This window comes from Halichoeres trimaculatus, unplaced genomic scaffold (genome assembly GCF_033239565.1).
Source record: "Halichoeres trimaculatus isolate MK-OKI-2021-1 unplaced genomic scaffold, fHalTri1.1 fHalTri1_scaffold_19, whole genome shotgun sequence".
NCBI lineage: Eukaryota > Metazoa > Chordata > Actinopteri > Labriformes > Labridae > Halichoeres > Halichoeres trimaculatus.
In genome coordinates this window covers 21,189,239-21,204,500 of record NW_027437197.1, presented here as the reverse complement: position 1 = coordinate 21,204,500, position 15,262 = coordinate 21,189,239, and the positions used below count along the sequence as shown (strand labels likewise).

General features: G+C 40.5%; 1 protein-coding gene across 1 annotated transcript; it reads right to left on the bottom strand.

The window, feature by feature from the left end:
• Nucleotides 1–7: 7 nt before the first annotated feature.
• LOC141808108 (collagen alpha-2(VI) chain-like) lies at nucleotides 8–13,561 on the bottom strand. Its single transcript, XM_074694476.1, has 28 exons — nucleotides 13,175–13,561; nucleotides 12,104–12,248; nucleotides 11,381–11,988; nucleotides 11,256–11,276; nucleotides 11,050–11,115; nucleotides 10,915–10,968; nucleotides 10,788–10,832; nucleotides 10,648–10,674; nucleotides 10,527–10,553; nucleotides 10,341–10,385; nucleotides 10,191–10,244; nucleotides 9,662–9,724; nucleotides 7,884–7,946; nucleotides 7,734–7,787; nucleotides 7,607–7,642; nucleotides 7,406–7,468; nucleotides 6,274–6,336; nucleotides 5,935–5,997; nucleotides 5,759–5,821; nucleotides 5,625–5,675; nucleotides 5,449–5,547; nucleotides 3,660–3,722; nucleotides 3,515–3,550; nucleotides 3,370–3,415; nucleotides 3,133–3,285; nucleotides 2,192–2,647; nucleotides 2,068–2,106; nucleotides 8–1,981 (listed from the first exon to the last, which is right to left on the bottom strand). Exons 2-28 carry the CDS (start codon nucleotides 12,240–12,242, stop codon nucleotides 1,380–1,382), a joined length of 3,099 nt encoding a protein of 1,032 aa, XP_074550577.1. The 5' UTR covers nucleotides 12,243–12,248; nucleotides 13,175–13,561; the 3' UTR covers nucleotides 8–1,379.
• Nucleotides 13,562–15,262: the final 1,701 nt, after the last annotated feature.

Below are 15,262 nucleotides of genomic sequence, written 5' to 3'. Positions count from 1 at the left end.
TTTTTCCAAATGATCGACTCATATGATATTTTTTTTGTATAAAAATCTGGAGCTGAATACAGTTTTCCTGACAAGTGTGGTGAAGGGATACTGACTTAAAGGGGACATATCATGCTGATCCCTGATTTAATACTTGCATATAAAATAATAAAGTTGAAAACAAGACCTTACACCCCCTGAATTTTCAAAAAATGAGATATTGTATTTTTTCTGATATCCTAGAACAAGATTTGATGCCTCTGAAAATAAGTCATTGCCATTTGGCTTCAAGATTTTGACCTTCGTGACGACACGAGGATCCTCTCTTTTTATTGGAGTAATCTAATAAAGCAGCTTCTCCTCTGTGATGTCACACAAACCGCCAACGAGGGATACACCCACCAAGAGCTGAGTATAAATAAAGCTCCCTACCAGCTCTGGCTAACTTGACTGAGAGCTGGATGCAGGGACTCTGCTCTGCTGAGCAGCTCGGCTTTATATGGTGAATTAGCCGTTAAAACACTGTAGTTTTAGCAGACGTCGTAATACTTGTGAGACTGTGATATTTGCATGCTTGTTCTGACATGGACTGTGAACCTGGACCACAATAATGCTGCGGTAATAACATAGTGAGGAACTGACGGTAGAGACAATCTTTAGACTACACTTTCAGCATGATGGATAAAACAGACAGAGAAAAGTGAAGGAGCAGGATGGAGCCCTGTTGTAGAAATGGTTTATTGGTGAAGTCTGCCTATATTTCCACGTATAAACTATACATGTTACAGTACCGGTTTGACTCACACACTGAAGCGTCCTGAGATGATCTGTATCGAGGTGGATTTTCTTCCTCCTGAGCTGCAGAACCGTCCGGGTCTGACTCGGGGTCCAATACAAAAGGACGTATCCTACACTCTGCCATTTTATTAGTGCTATCAATGCCTTACGGTGATGTTCTGGCAAACAGCAAACTCGCTCGGTCTGCTCCATTCAATGTGGCGATTTTGTAAATACTACCATGCTGCAAAAACCGCCCCCTGGCCCTACCCCCTCCGCCCCTCTGATAGAACTGACCAATCAGAGCACAAAGGGCTGTGATGTTGTGAGGTTACTGGAGGTCATTCTCCAAACGGAGCGTTTCAACGAGATCTTCAGAATGGCTTAAAATGAGGATATTGAGAACGCTATCGTGGGGCAATGAAGGAACTAAATGACTTGTACTGAGGGCAGAAATGCTTTACAGGCATCCTAGTCTGGCATAGTGAAAAGGAGAAACAAGCATGATATGTCCCCTTTAACAAGCAAATTGTACAGTGTGTAGAAGCAACATAACTGAGCACTGTTCATACGTAAGCTGACAGCAATAGCACCGTCATGGTGTCAGCATCCACACCATATCTTTAGCACACCCACTTGATGAAACGGTCAAACAACCTGGACCTGGTCAGACCTGAGAAGTCTTTGCTTAAAAAGATAGCGTCCTCGTCACCCATCGCCAGCTTTTTCAGGACTTCTTTATCCACATCATCTCCTGTGGCCATCACCACGGAGACAACCTGCGCCCCACGCATGGCGCTTACGGCCTCCTCCAGGTTCCTGCTGTCAGTGATACCGTCTGTGATGAAAATGAACGAAACCTCTGCGGTCCGTCTCGTCTTGCGGGCGTTTCCTCTACCCAGGATTTCGTCAATGGCGTGTAAGATGGCGGGCCCCACGCTGGAGGAGGAATCTAAATAAGGTAGACGAGCTATGCCATCCGCAATCATCGCAGGGTCATGTGTGAGAGAGAAGGCAAGGTGCTTCTCGTTTTCTTTGCCGAACTCTAATAGTGCCAAGCGAGCTCGCATACGGTCAGTCTTATTCTGGGCCAATGTGAGCCTGTTCGCCACCTCTGCAACAAATTCACGGACATACCGGAAGTTCTCAATCCCAAGGCGCTCCGAGCCATCAAGCAGGAATACCAAATCCACTGGCCGCTGGACACATGGAGCTACATCAGGTTCTGTAGGAACAGAAACAAACAAACCACTCGTCAAACTTAATACCAGTAATACAATGAAGAAATTATGATCTGTAAAAAGCTCCTACCTTCTTTACAAGGTAGATCAGGGCACACAATCTCTGGCGCTGAGTAGAAAAACAAAACAGAAGTTACAGGACATGTCAGAAGGTTCTGGACTTTCACTGATCAGTGCTGCAGGAGCAGACTTACCAGGACACAGCACCGTCTCCATCTTTTCTATGAAGTCTTCTGCCACGAGGTCGATGTAATTGTTCATCGGAGAAACCCGCTCGCTCTTGTCACAAGCTATCGACTCCAAGATGTTATCATCCTGCTTTTTCTTAAACATATCACCAACCCCGATGGCGTTCACCACCACCTGGCTGTCGCTGCAGAGGTACTTCAGTAACTCTTCATCGTCACGTGGGTCGAATCGGCCATCCGTGATCACCACTACAGACACTCTGGCTTTGGCTCTCTTGCTGTCCCTGATGAGGTGATCATAGGCGAACTTCAGAGCTGAGGGTGTGAAGGTGCCTCCAGCAATCCACTGAAGGTTCTTTACAGCTGTTCTGAAGGCGGACATGGAGTTAATGTTTGGGTCGTCAAGACGAATGGCTTCAAAGGTCCCGTTGTGACTGAACTGGACAACTCCAACTCTGGTACCTGAAAGAAGTAAGTATCATTCACTGCATTTGTTGAGGACTACTTTCATGTATATACATAAGTGATACCTGTGCTTTGAATGAAATCTCTAATCCAACTTGTGCCTGTTTTTATATTTGGTGAATGATATTTTTATCCAGTTAAACAGTGCCTGCATTTTGTTTGCAAGACTTCTTAGTGGCGTACAGTTTGCTTTGACGCTCACATCATCTAAAATTAAATCCCCATTTTCAGATGGACTATTCGAAGGCTGAAAATGTACAACACTTACAAACTGCTGCCATGTGCAGTCAGAGTTTTAATGAAGCGTGAGCCCCTGTCCAAATGTTTTGGCTGTGACTGTATGTTTAGTTTTGGATTATGTGATTCACTCGTTGGAAACTGTTAATCTTTTATGGCAGCCTCTACTCGTGTCACTTGAAACTGTGTCTGCAAAAGCATTTTAAGGACATCTGCGCTCTGTTTTGGTTCTTCCTCAGCTGTACCGGTTACTGACGCAGGGTCGCTGGCCATAGACCCCAGCCTGTTGATGGTGTTGATAACAAAGTTCTTCTCCAAGGTGAAGTTTGTCAGCCCCACACTCTCTGAGCTATCGATTACAAACACGATGTCCAGAGCTCCACAGCGTTTCTCACAGTCTGAAGGGGAAAAAGAGAAGAGATGAGCCCGCAGAAGAAACTGAATAATGAAGCTGTATTGGCTTTGTTGGGGTCTTTGCTCACCACAACATCCACATGTCTCCCTGATGTATGTCATGACATCACAGTCCTGTAGTGACAGGTATGCAGGTTGAAGTAAGACAACCAAGGACTGGAGTGATAAATAATACAGTGTTCTTATAACTAATGCTTTTTAAAGAATACTCACAGTGAGGCCAGGATCGCCCTCTGGCCCTGGGCCTCCCTGCGCGCGCACACACACACACACACACACACAGGGAGAGAAATTCAGCAAGAGCTTAAATTTGCATGCATGGTGGAGTCATTATTTGAATGCTTCTGCTGTTGCTTACATCAGGTCCAGGTTCGCCTCTGGGTCCTCGCACTCCTGGCTCACCTGGATGACCTGGTTCCCCCTACACACACACACACAAACACACACACACACACACACACCAAAAACATTTTTTTCAGGCAAAATGACTCATCTCTGCATAGCATTACTCCTTTTTGGAAGTCATATCTTTCTCCCTGCCCTCTGCCTCAGAAACTCTAACTTCAACTAGAGAAGAATTCTGCTTTTCTTCTCATTACTGCGCATAAAATAAAACTATAATATATCTATATACTCTTGAGTATTTCAGTCATTTATATTCAGAAAAGTTAAAAAAAACATTAGTAATTAAAGTTTTAGTTTCCCCAAATTTTAATTTTAGTTGTGGCATCAATGAAAAGATGCAGTGCACATTTTTTATAATTAATTGATGCGTTATCTGTCAACAAGGTTTTCAGCTCATGTCTTTATACAATTATTGTACATTCAAGAAGAAAGCCTAACTTTTGCATAAAGTCGAATCCCAAGTAACTTCTGAGTTTTGGAAAATAATCTGATTGCGATATGTTTGGACCAATATTGCGATTTAGCATGCAATTCTTTTGGGAGACGTTTATCTTCTGCATTATTCACTAAACACAGGCAATAAATCATTCTATAGTCTTATCAACATGACAAAGGATACTGTCAACATATAAATAAATATTTCCTGCACTCTTTGATTGAAAAAGAAAAAGAAACACTGAAATTTTACTGATCCCAGTTGTCAGTGAGAGTAACAGACCATACAGATTAAAGTGATACTCCAGGATGGAACAAGTTGGGTCCTATCACAAGGTTTAGGGCAGAAATTACCCCTACAGCAGTGTTTTTGTGCAGCAGAAGCCCAGAGCACACGCACCAAACACCCCCTCCCTGCTCCTCTGCCGGTTTCCTCTGCACTCAGACCGGGCCATATTTTACTTGACCAAAACACAAATAAACGGACTCCCACCGAAAACATGTGATATCAGTCTGCATTCACGCTTTATTTAGAGAATTTTCAGCGCATTACTTTCACACAAAAACACCGCTAAATAAGGCTCTAGTTCTCATCGTGTCGTAAAATGGTGCTACCTCCGCTGCAGAGCCACAGCTGGCTACAAGACACTCGCCGCTTAGTGTATCAGTCCGCGCACGCGGCGTGCCAGATATAAACAAATACAGGTAGTCTGCCAGGACGAAGAGACATGATGAGAACTAGAGCCTTATTTAGCGGTGTTTTTGTGTGAACGTAATGCGCTGAAAATTCTCTAAATAAAGCGTGAATGCAGACAGATATCAGATTTTTCTGTGGGAGTCCTTTTATTTGTGTTTTTGGTCAAGTAAAATATGGCCCCGTCTGAGTGCAGAGGAAACCGGCAGAGGAGCAGGGAGGGAGTCTTGGCTGCGAGCGCTCTGGGCTTCTGCTGCACAAAAACACTGCTGGGGGGTAATTTCTGTCCTAAACCTTGTGATAGGACCCAACTTGTTCCATCCTGGAGTATTGCTTTAAAGTGAACAAGGGGTACAGCTCTGCCAGCTTCAGTCATTCTACTACAGATCTCTGTAGCCCACAGGTTTTTAGCCAGAACAACCAGTATATTAACTTTTTCTGGTTCCAGGGAAGAATACATATAAGTTACTATATTCCTTTGAGGTCTGTGAACATGAAACTTTTTTTTGCTGGAAACCCACTGAGCTGCTATAGATGATTTTTTGGAACCATTTGCTTTCTTACTCTACTTGTAGATTGAAATCTCTCCTGAAGGTTTTACAGTGAGTCTTACAGGCTGTCCTGGAGGTCCCTTATCTCCAGCTTCTCCTTTGGCTCCGCATGTACCTCTTCCGCCCCTCGGCCCTCTTCTTCCAGGATCACCTCTGTCTCCCTGATAAATCACAGAGCTGCTTCAGAATCAAGACTTTAAAATGTGTGAGTATAGAGAGTTAATGGGAGCAGTCTTACTGTGGGTCCTCTTGGTCCAGGATAGCTAAATCCTGGTCTTCCTGGATCACCCTTAAGTAGGAAACAAACAATCAAAATTCCAACCTAAGTTGCATTATTTTGTGAGATAAAGTGATTTTAAAGCTTCACTCAACCCTTGGTCCTGGCAGCCCTGGGTCGCCCCTTGGTCCAGGGTCTCCAGCATCTCCCACACTGCCCTAAAACCATAAAAAAAACTCCTAATTAAAAGTCATCATCTTAAGCATCTGCACAAAACACAACCATGACAGAGCACTCTGCATTGATAGTTATGATGTTACAAAGCACACACATCTCCTCCAGGACTCCCAGGCTCCCCTGCACGACCCCTCGGTCCAGGCAGTCCTACATCCCCCTAAAAGAGATCAAACATGAATCACCTTTTCTCCAACAGCAAACTGAACATTTTCACTGCTGGTGTAAACTCAGTTCAGACGTATTTGTGAGGAATGTGTGTTTGTGTTAGATGAGAGAGTGTGTGATCATGATAACAGGATTGGCTCAGGCTGTTTTGGCAGGAAACCCAGAACATGAAAGCCAACTTCCCATTATTTCATTTCTTGCTGAACTTTTAGGAAACTTTTAGAAACACCCCTCTGCCAAAAGTCCTCCCTCGACATGATCCCTTCACCTTTGCGCCTTTCTGTCCATCTTCCCCAGGAACACCTCTCGCTCCCAGTTCCCCTAGTTCACCCTGGAAAACAGATGAAAGTGTCAGCATTTTCACTGTACTATTTTTCAACAAACACAAACAGGAAACAACATGATTCTAATGAATTACGAGATGAATTCCTTTGGATTCCAGTGAAGAAATGTCCCATGGCAGCACAGTCTAATTACACTCAGCCAGGAAGTGTTTACACTTTCCTCTGTAAGAAAAAACCCCAGAGAGAGGTTCAAATCCCATGAGCCTGGTTTTCTTTATGGCTGTTGAGAAATACGGTTTGACTCTTCAGTGTTTCTCAGCGAATAATTTTTCTTTTAATATAACACGCCAATGACTATCCCTTAAGTTCCTTTGAGCTAGTTTTTCAAGAGACAAATCAAATTCTGTTGTTTTGATTTTCTTGATCTTAACCAGATTGTTCTTTGATACAGAAACTGCTCTTAAAGCAACAAACCAAAAGTACAGCCCTTTGTTTTCCACTGCCAGTCAGTCAAGCTTGATAAATCGAAGTTATCACTCTATCTCGCGTGCTCTTTCTTAAAACTTATCTTAGCTGACCGTAATCTTTAAATCCTTAACACCTGATAACAGATGTGAATGATCAATACAGGTCAAACATAATAACCTAAGATTTGTGTAAATGATTTATCATCTGCTAAATGTGAATTGTGTTGGAGTTGACATTAAAAGGCTGACTAACGGGCAAAAGATGTGAAGTTAGGCCTTTAGCCTCCTCCTAACAGTGGGCAACCAAAAATACCCCAAACTAGTAAGTTACTGAGAAATTACCCTCTCATAGAGTGTGTGCAGGTAGAGATATTAAGTACTCAGATTAAAACTGTTCCTGTATAGGGCTGGAAGCATGGGCTTCTTTGTTTGGATGTGTATGAAGCTCCTGGTGCTATCAAAGCCAGTCTCAAGTGGACACGCCAAGCTGGCTTCATATTTCACTTGCCCAAAACACAATTTTTTTGTTCTCAAAGTCTCAACAACCTTAACCATCGATTCCTGAATTTCTCTATTTGAGTTTGAAAATGAATCCAATAAGAAAAAACTTTGATCAGTAATACGAGTTATTTCTGAATGTTGAACTCACCTTTTCTCCTTTAAGCCCATCTGGACCCTGTCCTCCTTTTGTTCCAGGGTCTCCTCTCCTGCCCTGTTCATATTCAATAGATTACAGTTATTTACAATAGTTAAAAACATATTCTTGATTCTTTTGTCTCCTTTGTCAAAAAACAAAAAAATAGGATAAATTAAAAAAAAAAAAAAAAAAAGAAAGAAAGAGTTGAAATACCCGTTCGCCTTTTTTCCCAGGAGCTCCAGGATTCCCCTGTGAAAAGGTAATCGATCATTATCAGTGACATTAATTAACAGATAGTGTTTTAATATCAGGCTTTTATGATGATAAATTTGCTCAGTACCGGATTTCCCCGTCTTCCTGGTAGCCCTGGAGTTCCAGGATTTCCTCTTTCACCCTAATGAGTCAAAAGGTCAGTTCTGGGATTTTCCCTCTTGGTGACAACAATCCTCAGTTTCTACCAACTTTTCTTTCGTTTCTATAGAAGATTTACCTTTGAACCTATCTCACCAAGAGGACCAGGAGGACCTGACTTTCCAGGAAGGCCTGCGTCACCCTAAAATAACAAACAATCAAACAAACGTGACAGATGACACGAAAGCTAGAAGACACCACATACCTATTTGTCTTGTTTGGTGTTTGTCTATCTTGTTTTTAAACAGTTTGTCCCCGACCAAAACAGCCATCAGCCATCATCTATATACAGACCCACTGGAGACATGAGACACGACACATCGCGACTGACCGATGGTTAAACATTCCTCACATTAAACAGAACATCTGGAAGTTGAGACGTTTTTCACTTAAACATTTGCAACGACTGACCAACCAAAATGCTTCCTCTGAGTCATCCCCTCAGCACAGACACGGCTAACTGCAGTTTGCTAAGTGTAAACTCAGGCATATTATCCAAACTGTTTAGAGTTCTCATGTTGCTAACCAGTGCCTCACTTTAGTAGATTGATGAACAAATTATCTTTGGATACTAAGTGGTGCAGCTGTAGCTTCTGTGGCTGAGTCATGTTTGCACAGTGAGCGCACAGGTCTAACAAGCTAACCTGCTAGCAAAAGCAAAGTCTGTTTAAATGATTACAAACTAACTTGGCTTATAAATCAGTTTCCTGTTTGGAGAGACGCTCAGAAGCTCCTCAGAGGGAGATGTTAAAGTTTGTATATCCAGGTTTGGACTCAATGAAAGCTGAAAGATTCAAATGGCATGATATAATCCACCAAACCAGCTTCTTTTAGCGATGTTAAATACGTTTACAAACTCAGAATAATCAGGCCTTGTCCCTCCACCATTTAACCAATCCTTTACATTCACCATCATGTCTCTTCATCAGAGAGTAGAAAACTTTAAGTAACTTTGGTGTACCTTTAACTTTACCCCCAGCACCACAACTGGTTTGAATTTAGAGCTCCAAGTGAAAAATAAAATTATTTTATTTGATTTATTGATATGTTTTATTTTTCTGGCATTTATGCTATGGTCACTGGATCTGGATATGTCTCGTTTTGTAAAATAGTATTGACTCAGGTATGCCGTCTAGTGTCTCAGAGTGGTTATAGCATTATTCTAAGCCATTTGAAACCTTGTCGCAGTAATGAAGTCAGCCATGAGCCTGCACATCATTTTTCTTTCATTTGCCTTAAAGTACTCTGACATTTGGAGTTCTTAGTACTGTTTAAAAAGAGTAACTGTGATGTGCCTCTGTGATGAAAGTTGAAATTCTACTCTGATGCTGAAGTTATACCGACATGCCAATTGCTAGCATAATCAACACAATTTTCCAAATACATTAGCATCAAGCTAGCACTATTTTGTTTATATTGTTTTTGGTAAATAAGGAGATTTATGCCATGTTAAATATATTGAATAGGAATCTCTTGTGAGAGAGTAATATACATTTCTTTGTGTGTCCAGTTCGTCAGTAAAACTTCAAGCTGGAAACCCTTTTACAGTTTTCTTGGAAAACGGTATCTAAATGCTGAGCGCCGAATGCTGTTGCAGACTAGCCATGTAAGGTCATGCAGCTCTGGCATAGTGTAAAGAACCAATAAGAGAATCATTAAGCACAAAGACTAACGATATTGATGGATTGAAACAATTCTTATCGATTCTCAACAGGAACAATTTTTTGATTCCCTACCCTAATTGTAAGTTATCCATTTAATCTTTGTGTAGCCAGACTTCTAGTAAGTAATGTTTTTTTTCCTTAAAAAAGGTCAAAAAGTAGACAAAAATCATGATAGCTGTGATATTTAACAGACCTTTGCTCCATTTTCCCCGCGGATTCCAGGTTCACCAACATCTCCAGGATAACCATCTGTTCCCTTTAAAAGACAAATTCAAAATGATACACTTCAATTCAGTACAATTAAGACAACTTACCTGTTCTAAAGCCTTTTGTAAATTTAACAGACATTAAAGAACAAACAGTAAGAAAGAAACTAGTCTTTATAATATTAGAAAATGTCTAAAGAAATACAAAACATTAAGAGACTTGCTTTTTCACAGACAGGACAATTTTAAATAGTTTTTAGTTTCACAGGCAGGCAGAATATTACAATGTCTTGATGACAACAATGAGTTGCTGAGTAAACCAGTAAATTAATCATCATATCAATGTGGCTGTTGGATTTGGAAACAAAACTGAGCTTTACAACAGACAATGCAACAAAAGATAAATATTCTCAAATCAGCTGAAATTAAAAAGAAAAAATGTGTGTGTTGTAAATGATGTAAAGAAAAAAAAAACATTCACCACATATTTTCATGTTATCAACTAACAAGACGCACCTTGTCACCTGGGTCACCTTTACAACCAGGAGCTCCAATCCGGCCCATTTGTCCCTGAAGATCATCCACGATAAAACCATAAAGTTAGCATGTTGTAAAGATCAGAGTCATAGTAAACTCCTAATTTTGCTTTAACAAATGAAGACTTACCTTTTGGCCGTCAGTTCCATTCCTGCCAGATTCTCCTCCCAGGCCCTTAAAAGTTTAAACAGCAAAAGAGACAGAAGGTTAACCACCGTTCACAAACACTGACAGTGGGGGAAGAAAATGGATATTTAAATCAAATCTGCATTCGAGCCCAGTGTTAGAAGCTTTCTTTTATTTTTATTTTTTTACCTTTGCTCCATTTGCTCCAATTTCACCCTGTTGAGGAAAAGCAGAGGCGTGAATCCAAGCAGTCCTTCATACAGTTTCAAAGATGAAGGGGAAAATGAGTATTGGAAGATTAATGTCTCACCTTCTCACCTTTGAATCCAATCATACCCTGTAAAAGAGCACAAAAAAGAAAGCACAGGAAAAAGACACTTCATAGAAGCAAAACAAACTTAAATGAATAATAAAAGAAACATAATCCCCCATCAGTGGGCCTCAGCAAACCTTTGGACCAGGTTGTCCAATTGGACCTTCAATGCCAGGATCACCCTGAAATATAAGAATATTTGTTTATAATTTTCATTGCAAAAAATTGATTTTAGGTGTCACCATGATTATAATTTCTCCTTACACTATGACCCTTTTGACCCTTTGGCCCGTGTTGACCACTTCCTCCTTTTAGACCCTAAAGTTGGACGAAACATTGAAATTTAAAGAGAAAATCTTGACAAGCAGCATTAGGAAAAAATATTTGAAAGGTACTCACTTTTGGACCTCGGGGCCCACCTGGTCCAGGTGTCCCACGAGTCTGAACACATCGAGGCTTGTAACACTGCAATAGCAAAAAATGAATGTGCATGCATCAAACTCATCAAAACTAGACAAAGACAGAGAGGTTACTTCAATTTCAATTCCATCATCATCATATCACTAAACTTAGACATTCAACAATAGTTGTGCAGTTGTTCTTACTTTTAAATAGGCTTGATATTTCTGCAAAGAAAAAAAAACAATAATAGGTCAAAGATCCAACCAGTGATGCTGTATCTGAAATGAATGAAAATTTAAGGCAGGGAGAATGAAAGACTTCAGAGTACCATGGCTTTTATAATTCGATCGATGGTTTCAACCACTATTCTTGACCGCCCGTGTTCAACATCCACGACGAGGTAATCGTCCCAGTACAGACCAGCAGGGGAGCTGGCGATCTCACTCATCCCTAATTTATTAATGTTTCTCGACGCTGCTACTGAGAAAGTAAGGATTCCACGCTCTCTTGACTTGTCTGCCATCGCCTTTATCCCCCCACATGGACTTCCTGTCACATGACCATCCGTAATGAACACAGAGAATAGGACATCTGTGTCTGTTTGGTAGTGGTCGAACTGCTGCATCATGTTTTTGATGGCACAGTCGGTGAAGGTGCCTTTGCCCTTGTACTGGACCCCTCTGAGGTTTGTGATGAAGTTCTCTCTGGTTGTGAACTCGCTGAAGATAAACTGATCCTGGGAGAAGTTCTGGCCTCCCAGGGACCATATGATCCTGATTTGGCCCTTGTACTCTTCATCAACCAACTTCTGAGCAAAGATTGTGGTGAACTCTTTAATTTTTTTCACAAGCTCTCCTGGTGGGGGCTCATGTAGGGCGATGGTCTCTGAAGTGTCGATGGTGAAAAAGACTTTGACAGGACAGTCCACGATACGAGCTGGAGAAGAGAACATAAAGCTAAATACGTAGTTTAGTTTCTCTGGTATGAGTTCCTGCACACATCAGAAAGGAAGATTGGTCATATCTGTCTGGGAAATATTTATGTAACTCACTTAAACAATCTACAGGGGGCTGAGTAGGTCCAGGACTGTCCCCTGGCCCAGGTACCGGTCGAGGTCCTCGAGGCGTCAGACCTTGAGGAATTACAGCTTGGAGCATGCACAGAAAGATGAACCCTGAAATCATCGCCATTTTACCCTGCAAAAAAAAAAACAACACATCCTGGGGTGAGTAGGAGAGATTTTAAGAGCTTACGTTCATCCTCACTCTCAGCTTTCAGATGCAGGAAGTAGCTGTCACGCAAGTGAGTCCTAACAGCAGGCATCTCCACAGAGCCCAGGAATGTTTATATGAGTTTTAAACAATGTCAGTGAATAACCAGACAACAAGAGGGGGAAGAAGACAATATTTAAAATGTTGATGGAATAGAAATTAGAGAAGTTGCACATCTTGTTTAATGACACACACGGAGGCTTCCAGAAATCTTTCATGTCTAGAGTGATAAAAGATTTTAAAAAAGGAAACAGAGGAGCAAGATAAGAACAGTAAGGAGTAAATCCCCTTCAGAGAAGATGTTGGCTGATAGGTTAATATGTGAAGAATATGAGGATAACTTTTGAAATAAACATTAACAAACATCAGCAACAACAACATAATCACTGTTTGAAGAAAGAAAAATAGCAAAGAACTGAACCTACTTTCTTAAGGAGGGCCTACTTGAGAGTTTACATTTATTTACTTTATGCAATAGTAAAATAAAATTTAACTTACCAGACACAACGCTATTAGCTTTACTTTACATGTAATTATTTACAGCCCAAACATACAGCTGTTTAATTTTGACAATTGCTATAAGCTACCTTAAATAAAGTGTAATATATGTAGGCTAATTGAGTAGCTCTAACGTGAAAAATCTACATTAATGAAAGTCAAACATTAAAGCATCGATATTTCTGATCTTAGTGGCTTCTTTACAAAATAAATAAATAAATAAATAAAAATAAATAATTTGAGGATGCCAATGCTGATAACTACTATACACGACGGAGTAAAGACCCCAAATTATCATGAAATAGTGATTCCTGAGCTGCACTGACCAAAGTTTTAACAGAAAGTGTACTCACCGCGGCGACGGTGCGGATAAAGTAAAAACCCAAACTGTTCTCAGAGACTGTCAGGAAATTCAGCAGATAATCATCTCAATCTGAAAGGTCCCATATCAGCAGACTGGGTCCGGTCTGTTTCTGTCGAGGAGCCGCCCATTTGATTCCTAACTGACGCACGAGCGCGTCCAGCATCTAGGCACGCGCAATCACGCACGCGCAATAGATGATTGGAAAGCTAACTTTTACTTCGTTGCCTGCTGTTGGTGAGAATATGCAGTGTGTAAAAACACAGAATTTACTCTGGGGGAAAAAGTGACTTTGAACAAATAGAGCCAATCTGTTAATCTGCTTAATTTAACAGAATAAAGTGTGTCTCAGAGATTTATTCTCTCCAGGAGCTGCTTTACACTGCTTCAGATCCTTACATGGAGAGAGCTGCGTTCACGTACAGTTTGTTTATATCTTAAGACCATTTAACATGAGAGATGTCATATTGGAATTCAACTACTGCACCTCTCCAAGAATGAAAGTTTTAGGAAAGTTATCTGAGTAATCATTCTGACCATCAAAAGAAAAGTTGTCTGCTTCTACTCTGATGAATAACCAATCCGTTTTTATACTTTTAAACACAAAAAATAAGATTTGTTCCAAAAGTTATTTACCACCTCCCTCTGTTTCTCATCATTGTAAACTGGGTGTTTTAGTCTGTCAGTGTAATAAAACAAGCTGTGTGGGAAAGGCCTCACTTTGGTCTGTAGTAAAGAGACTGTCAGAGTCTGCTTAAAGATAAACTACAGTCAAATGATTGTAGCTCTTTACACATCTGCAGTTTGGAGTTGGTCTATCACTTTGTCAACTTTATTTCTAGCTCAACTTACTTTACAGGGCTTTATATAAATAAAATATGACAAGCATTATCTAGCAAGCTGATGCAACTTTGGATTGTTTTGTTTTGTTTTGTTTTGGCTTTGGCACCTCTACTGTACATTTCAATGTTTTTGTTTTTTTTTGCAAAACTTACTAATCAATACTTTTTGACTCACAATTGCCCAGTGGAATCTTGCAAACACTCTCTGAAAGTCCAGTGTAAATCAGAAAAACACATTGGCTGTATCCTTGAAACAACCCTCCATTGTTTACACTTATATCCACATGCAGTTTTTGTTTTTCTCCACTTCCCTTGATGCATTTGATGCATTTCTTTGAGCAAACACAGTGTTGCTTATGAGTAAAAAAAACAAACAAACAAACAAACAAACAAAAACTCCATGTACAGCGCGTACAAATGTAATATGGACAGTATTAAACAGCACAGGGGCTTCAGTGGAGAGCATGCAACAGACAACGCGGGTTATTATCATTTATTAAAAGTTTACTAAAACGAATGGAGGACAGACAGATGTATTATAGCACAGAAGCTGACCATGAACAAATCTAAACATGAGAATTTAACCAAAAAATAAAACTTTGACATATTTCATAAATGAGTCACCGCACTATTAAGGGAAAGTGCAACCACAAACCCAAAGTGCATCGACAGAGAGGGAACTCCCAGTTTTCCAATCACACTGGGGAATGAAGGCCAACAGCTGCAGCACTAGAAACAGAAGGAGACAGAAGTTAAAACTCTCAAATATAAGGAAAAAAAAACAAACAAAACAACAAAAAGCTTGGCAAATACTCAAAAGAGCAAATCTAACATTAATCAAATCTAAAAACAACTAAAATAAACTTAAAAAGACAAAGCACATCAACATGGACAGACATTAACCAACCTTAATTAAAATGCTAAATGTGTACCTCTTAATTGCAGTTCGTCAACACCCCTTTCTGAATCACCTTTTTTATCCTAAGGGAATGACAGACCCCCAAGATTACAATGATTTTCATACAACTCAGGGTGTCCGCACCCCTACAAAACCACACAGTTAAAATATATACACACATAAAAAAAACACTCTTACCAGAGCCCCACAGAGTCTAAGGAGGCATGGAAAGAAGCTGTGGTCTTACCTGCTTCTCATTGGCCTTTTCCCTCCCACATGGTCAAAGTGCTCTCTGCTACACAAAGAAGTTAAAGTGGTCCAAAATTTTACAGCCTCTTAA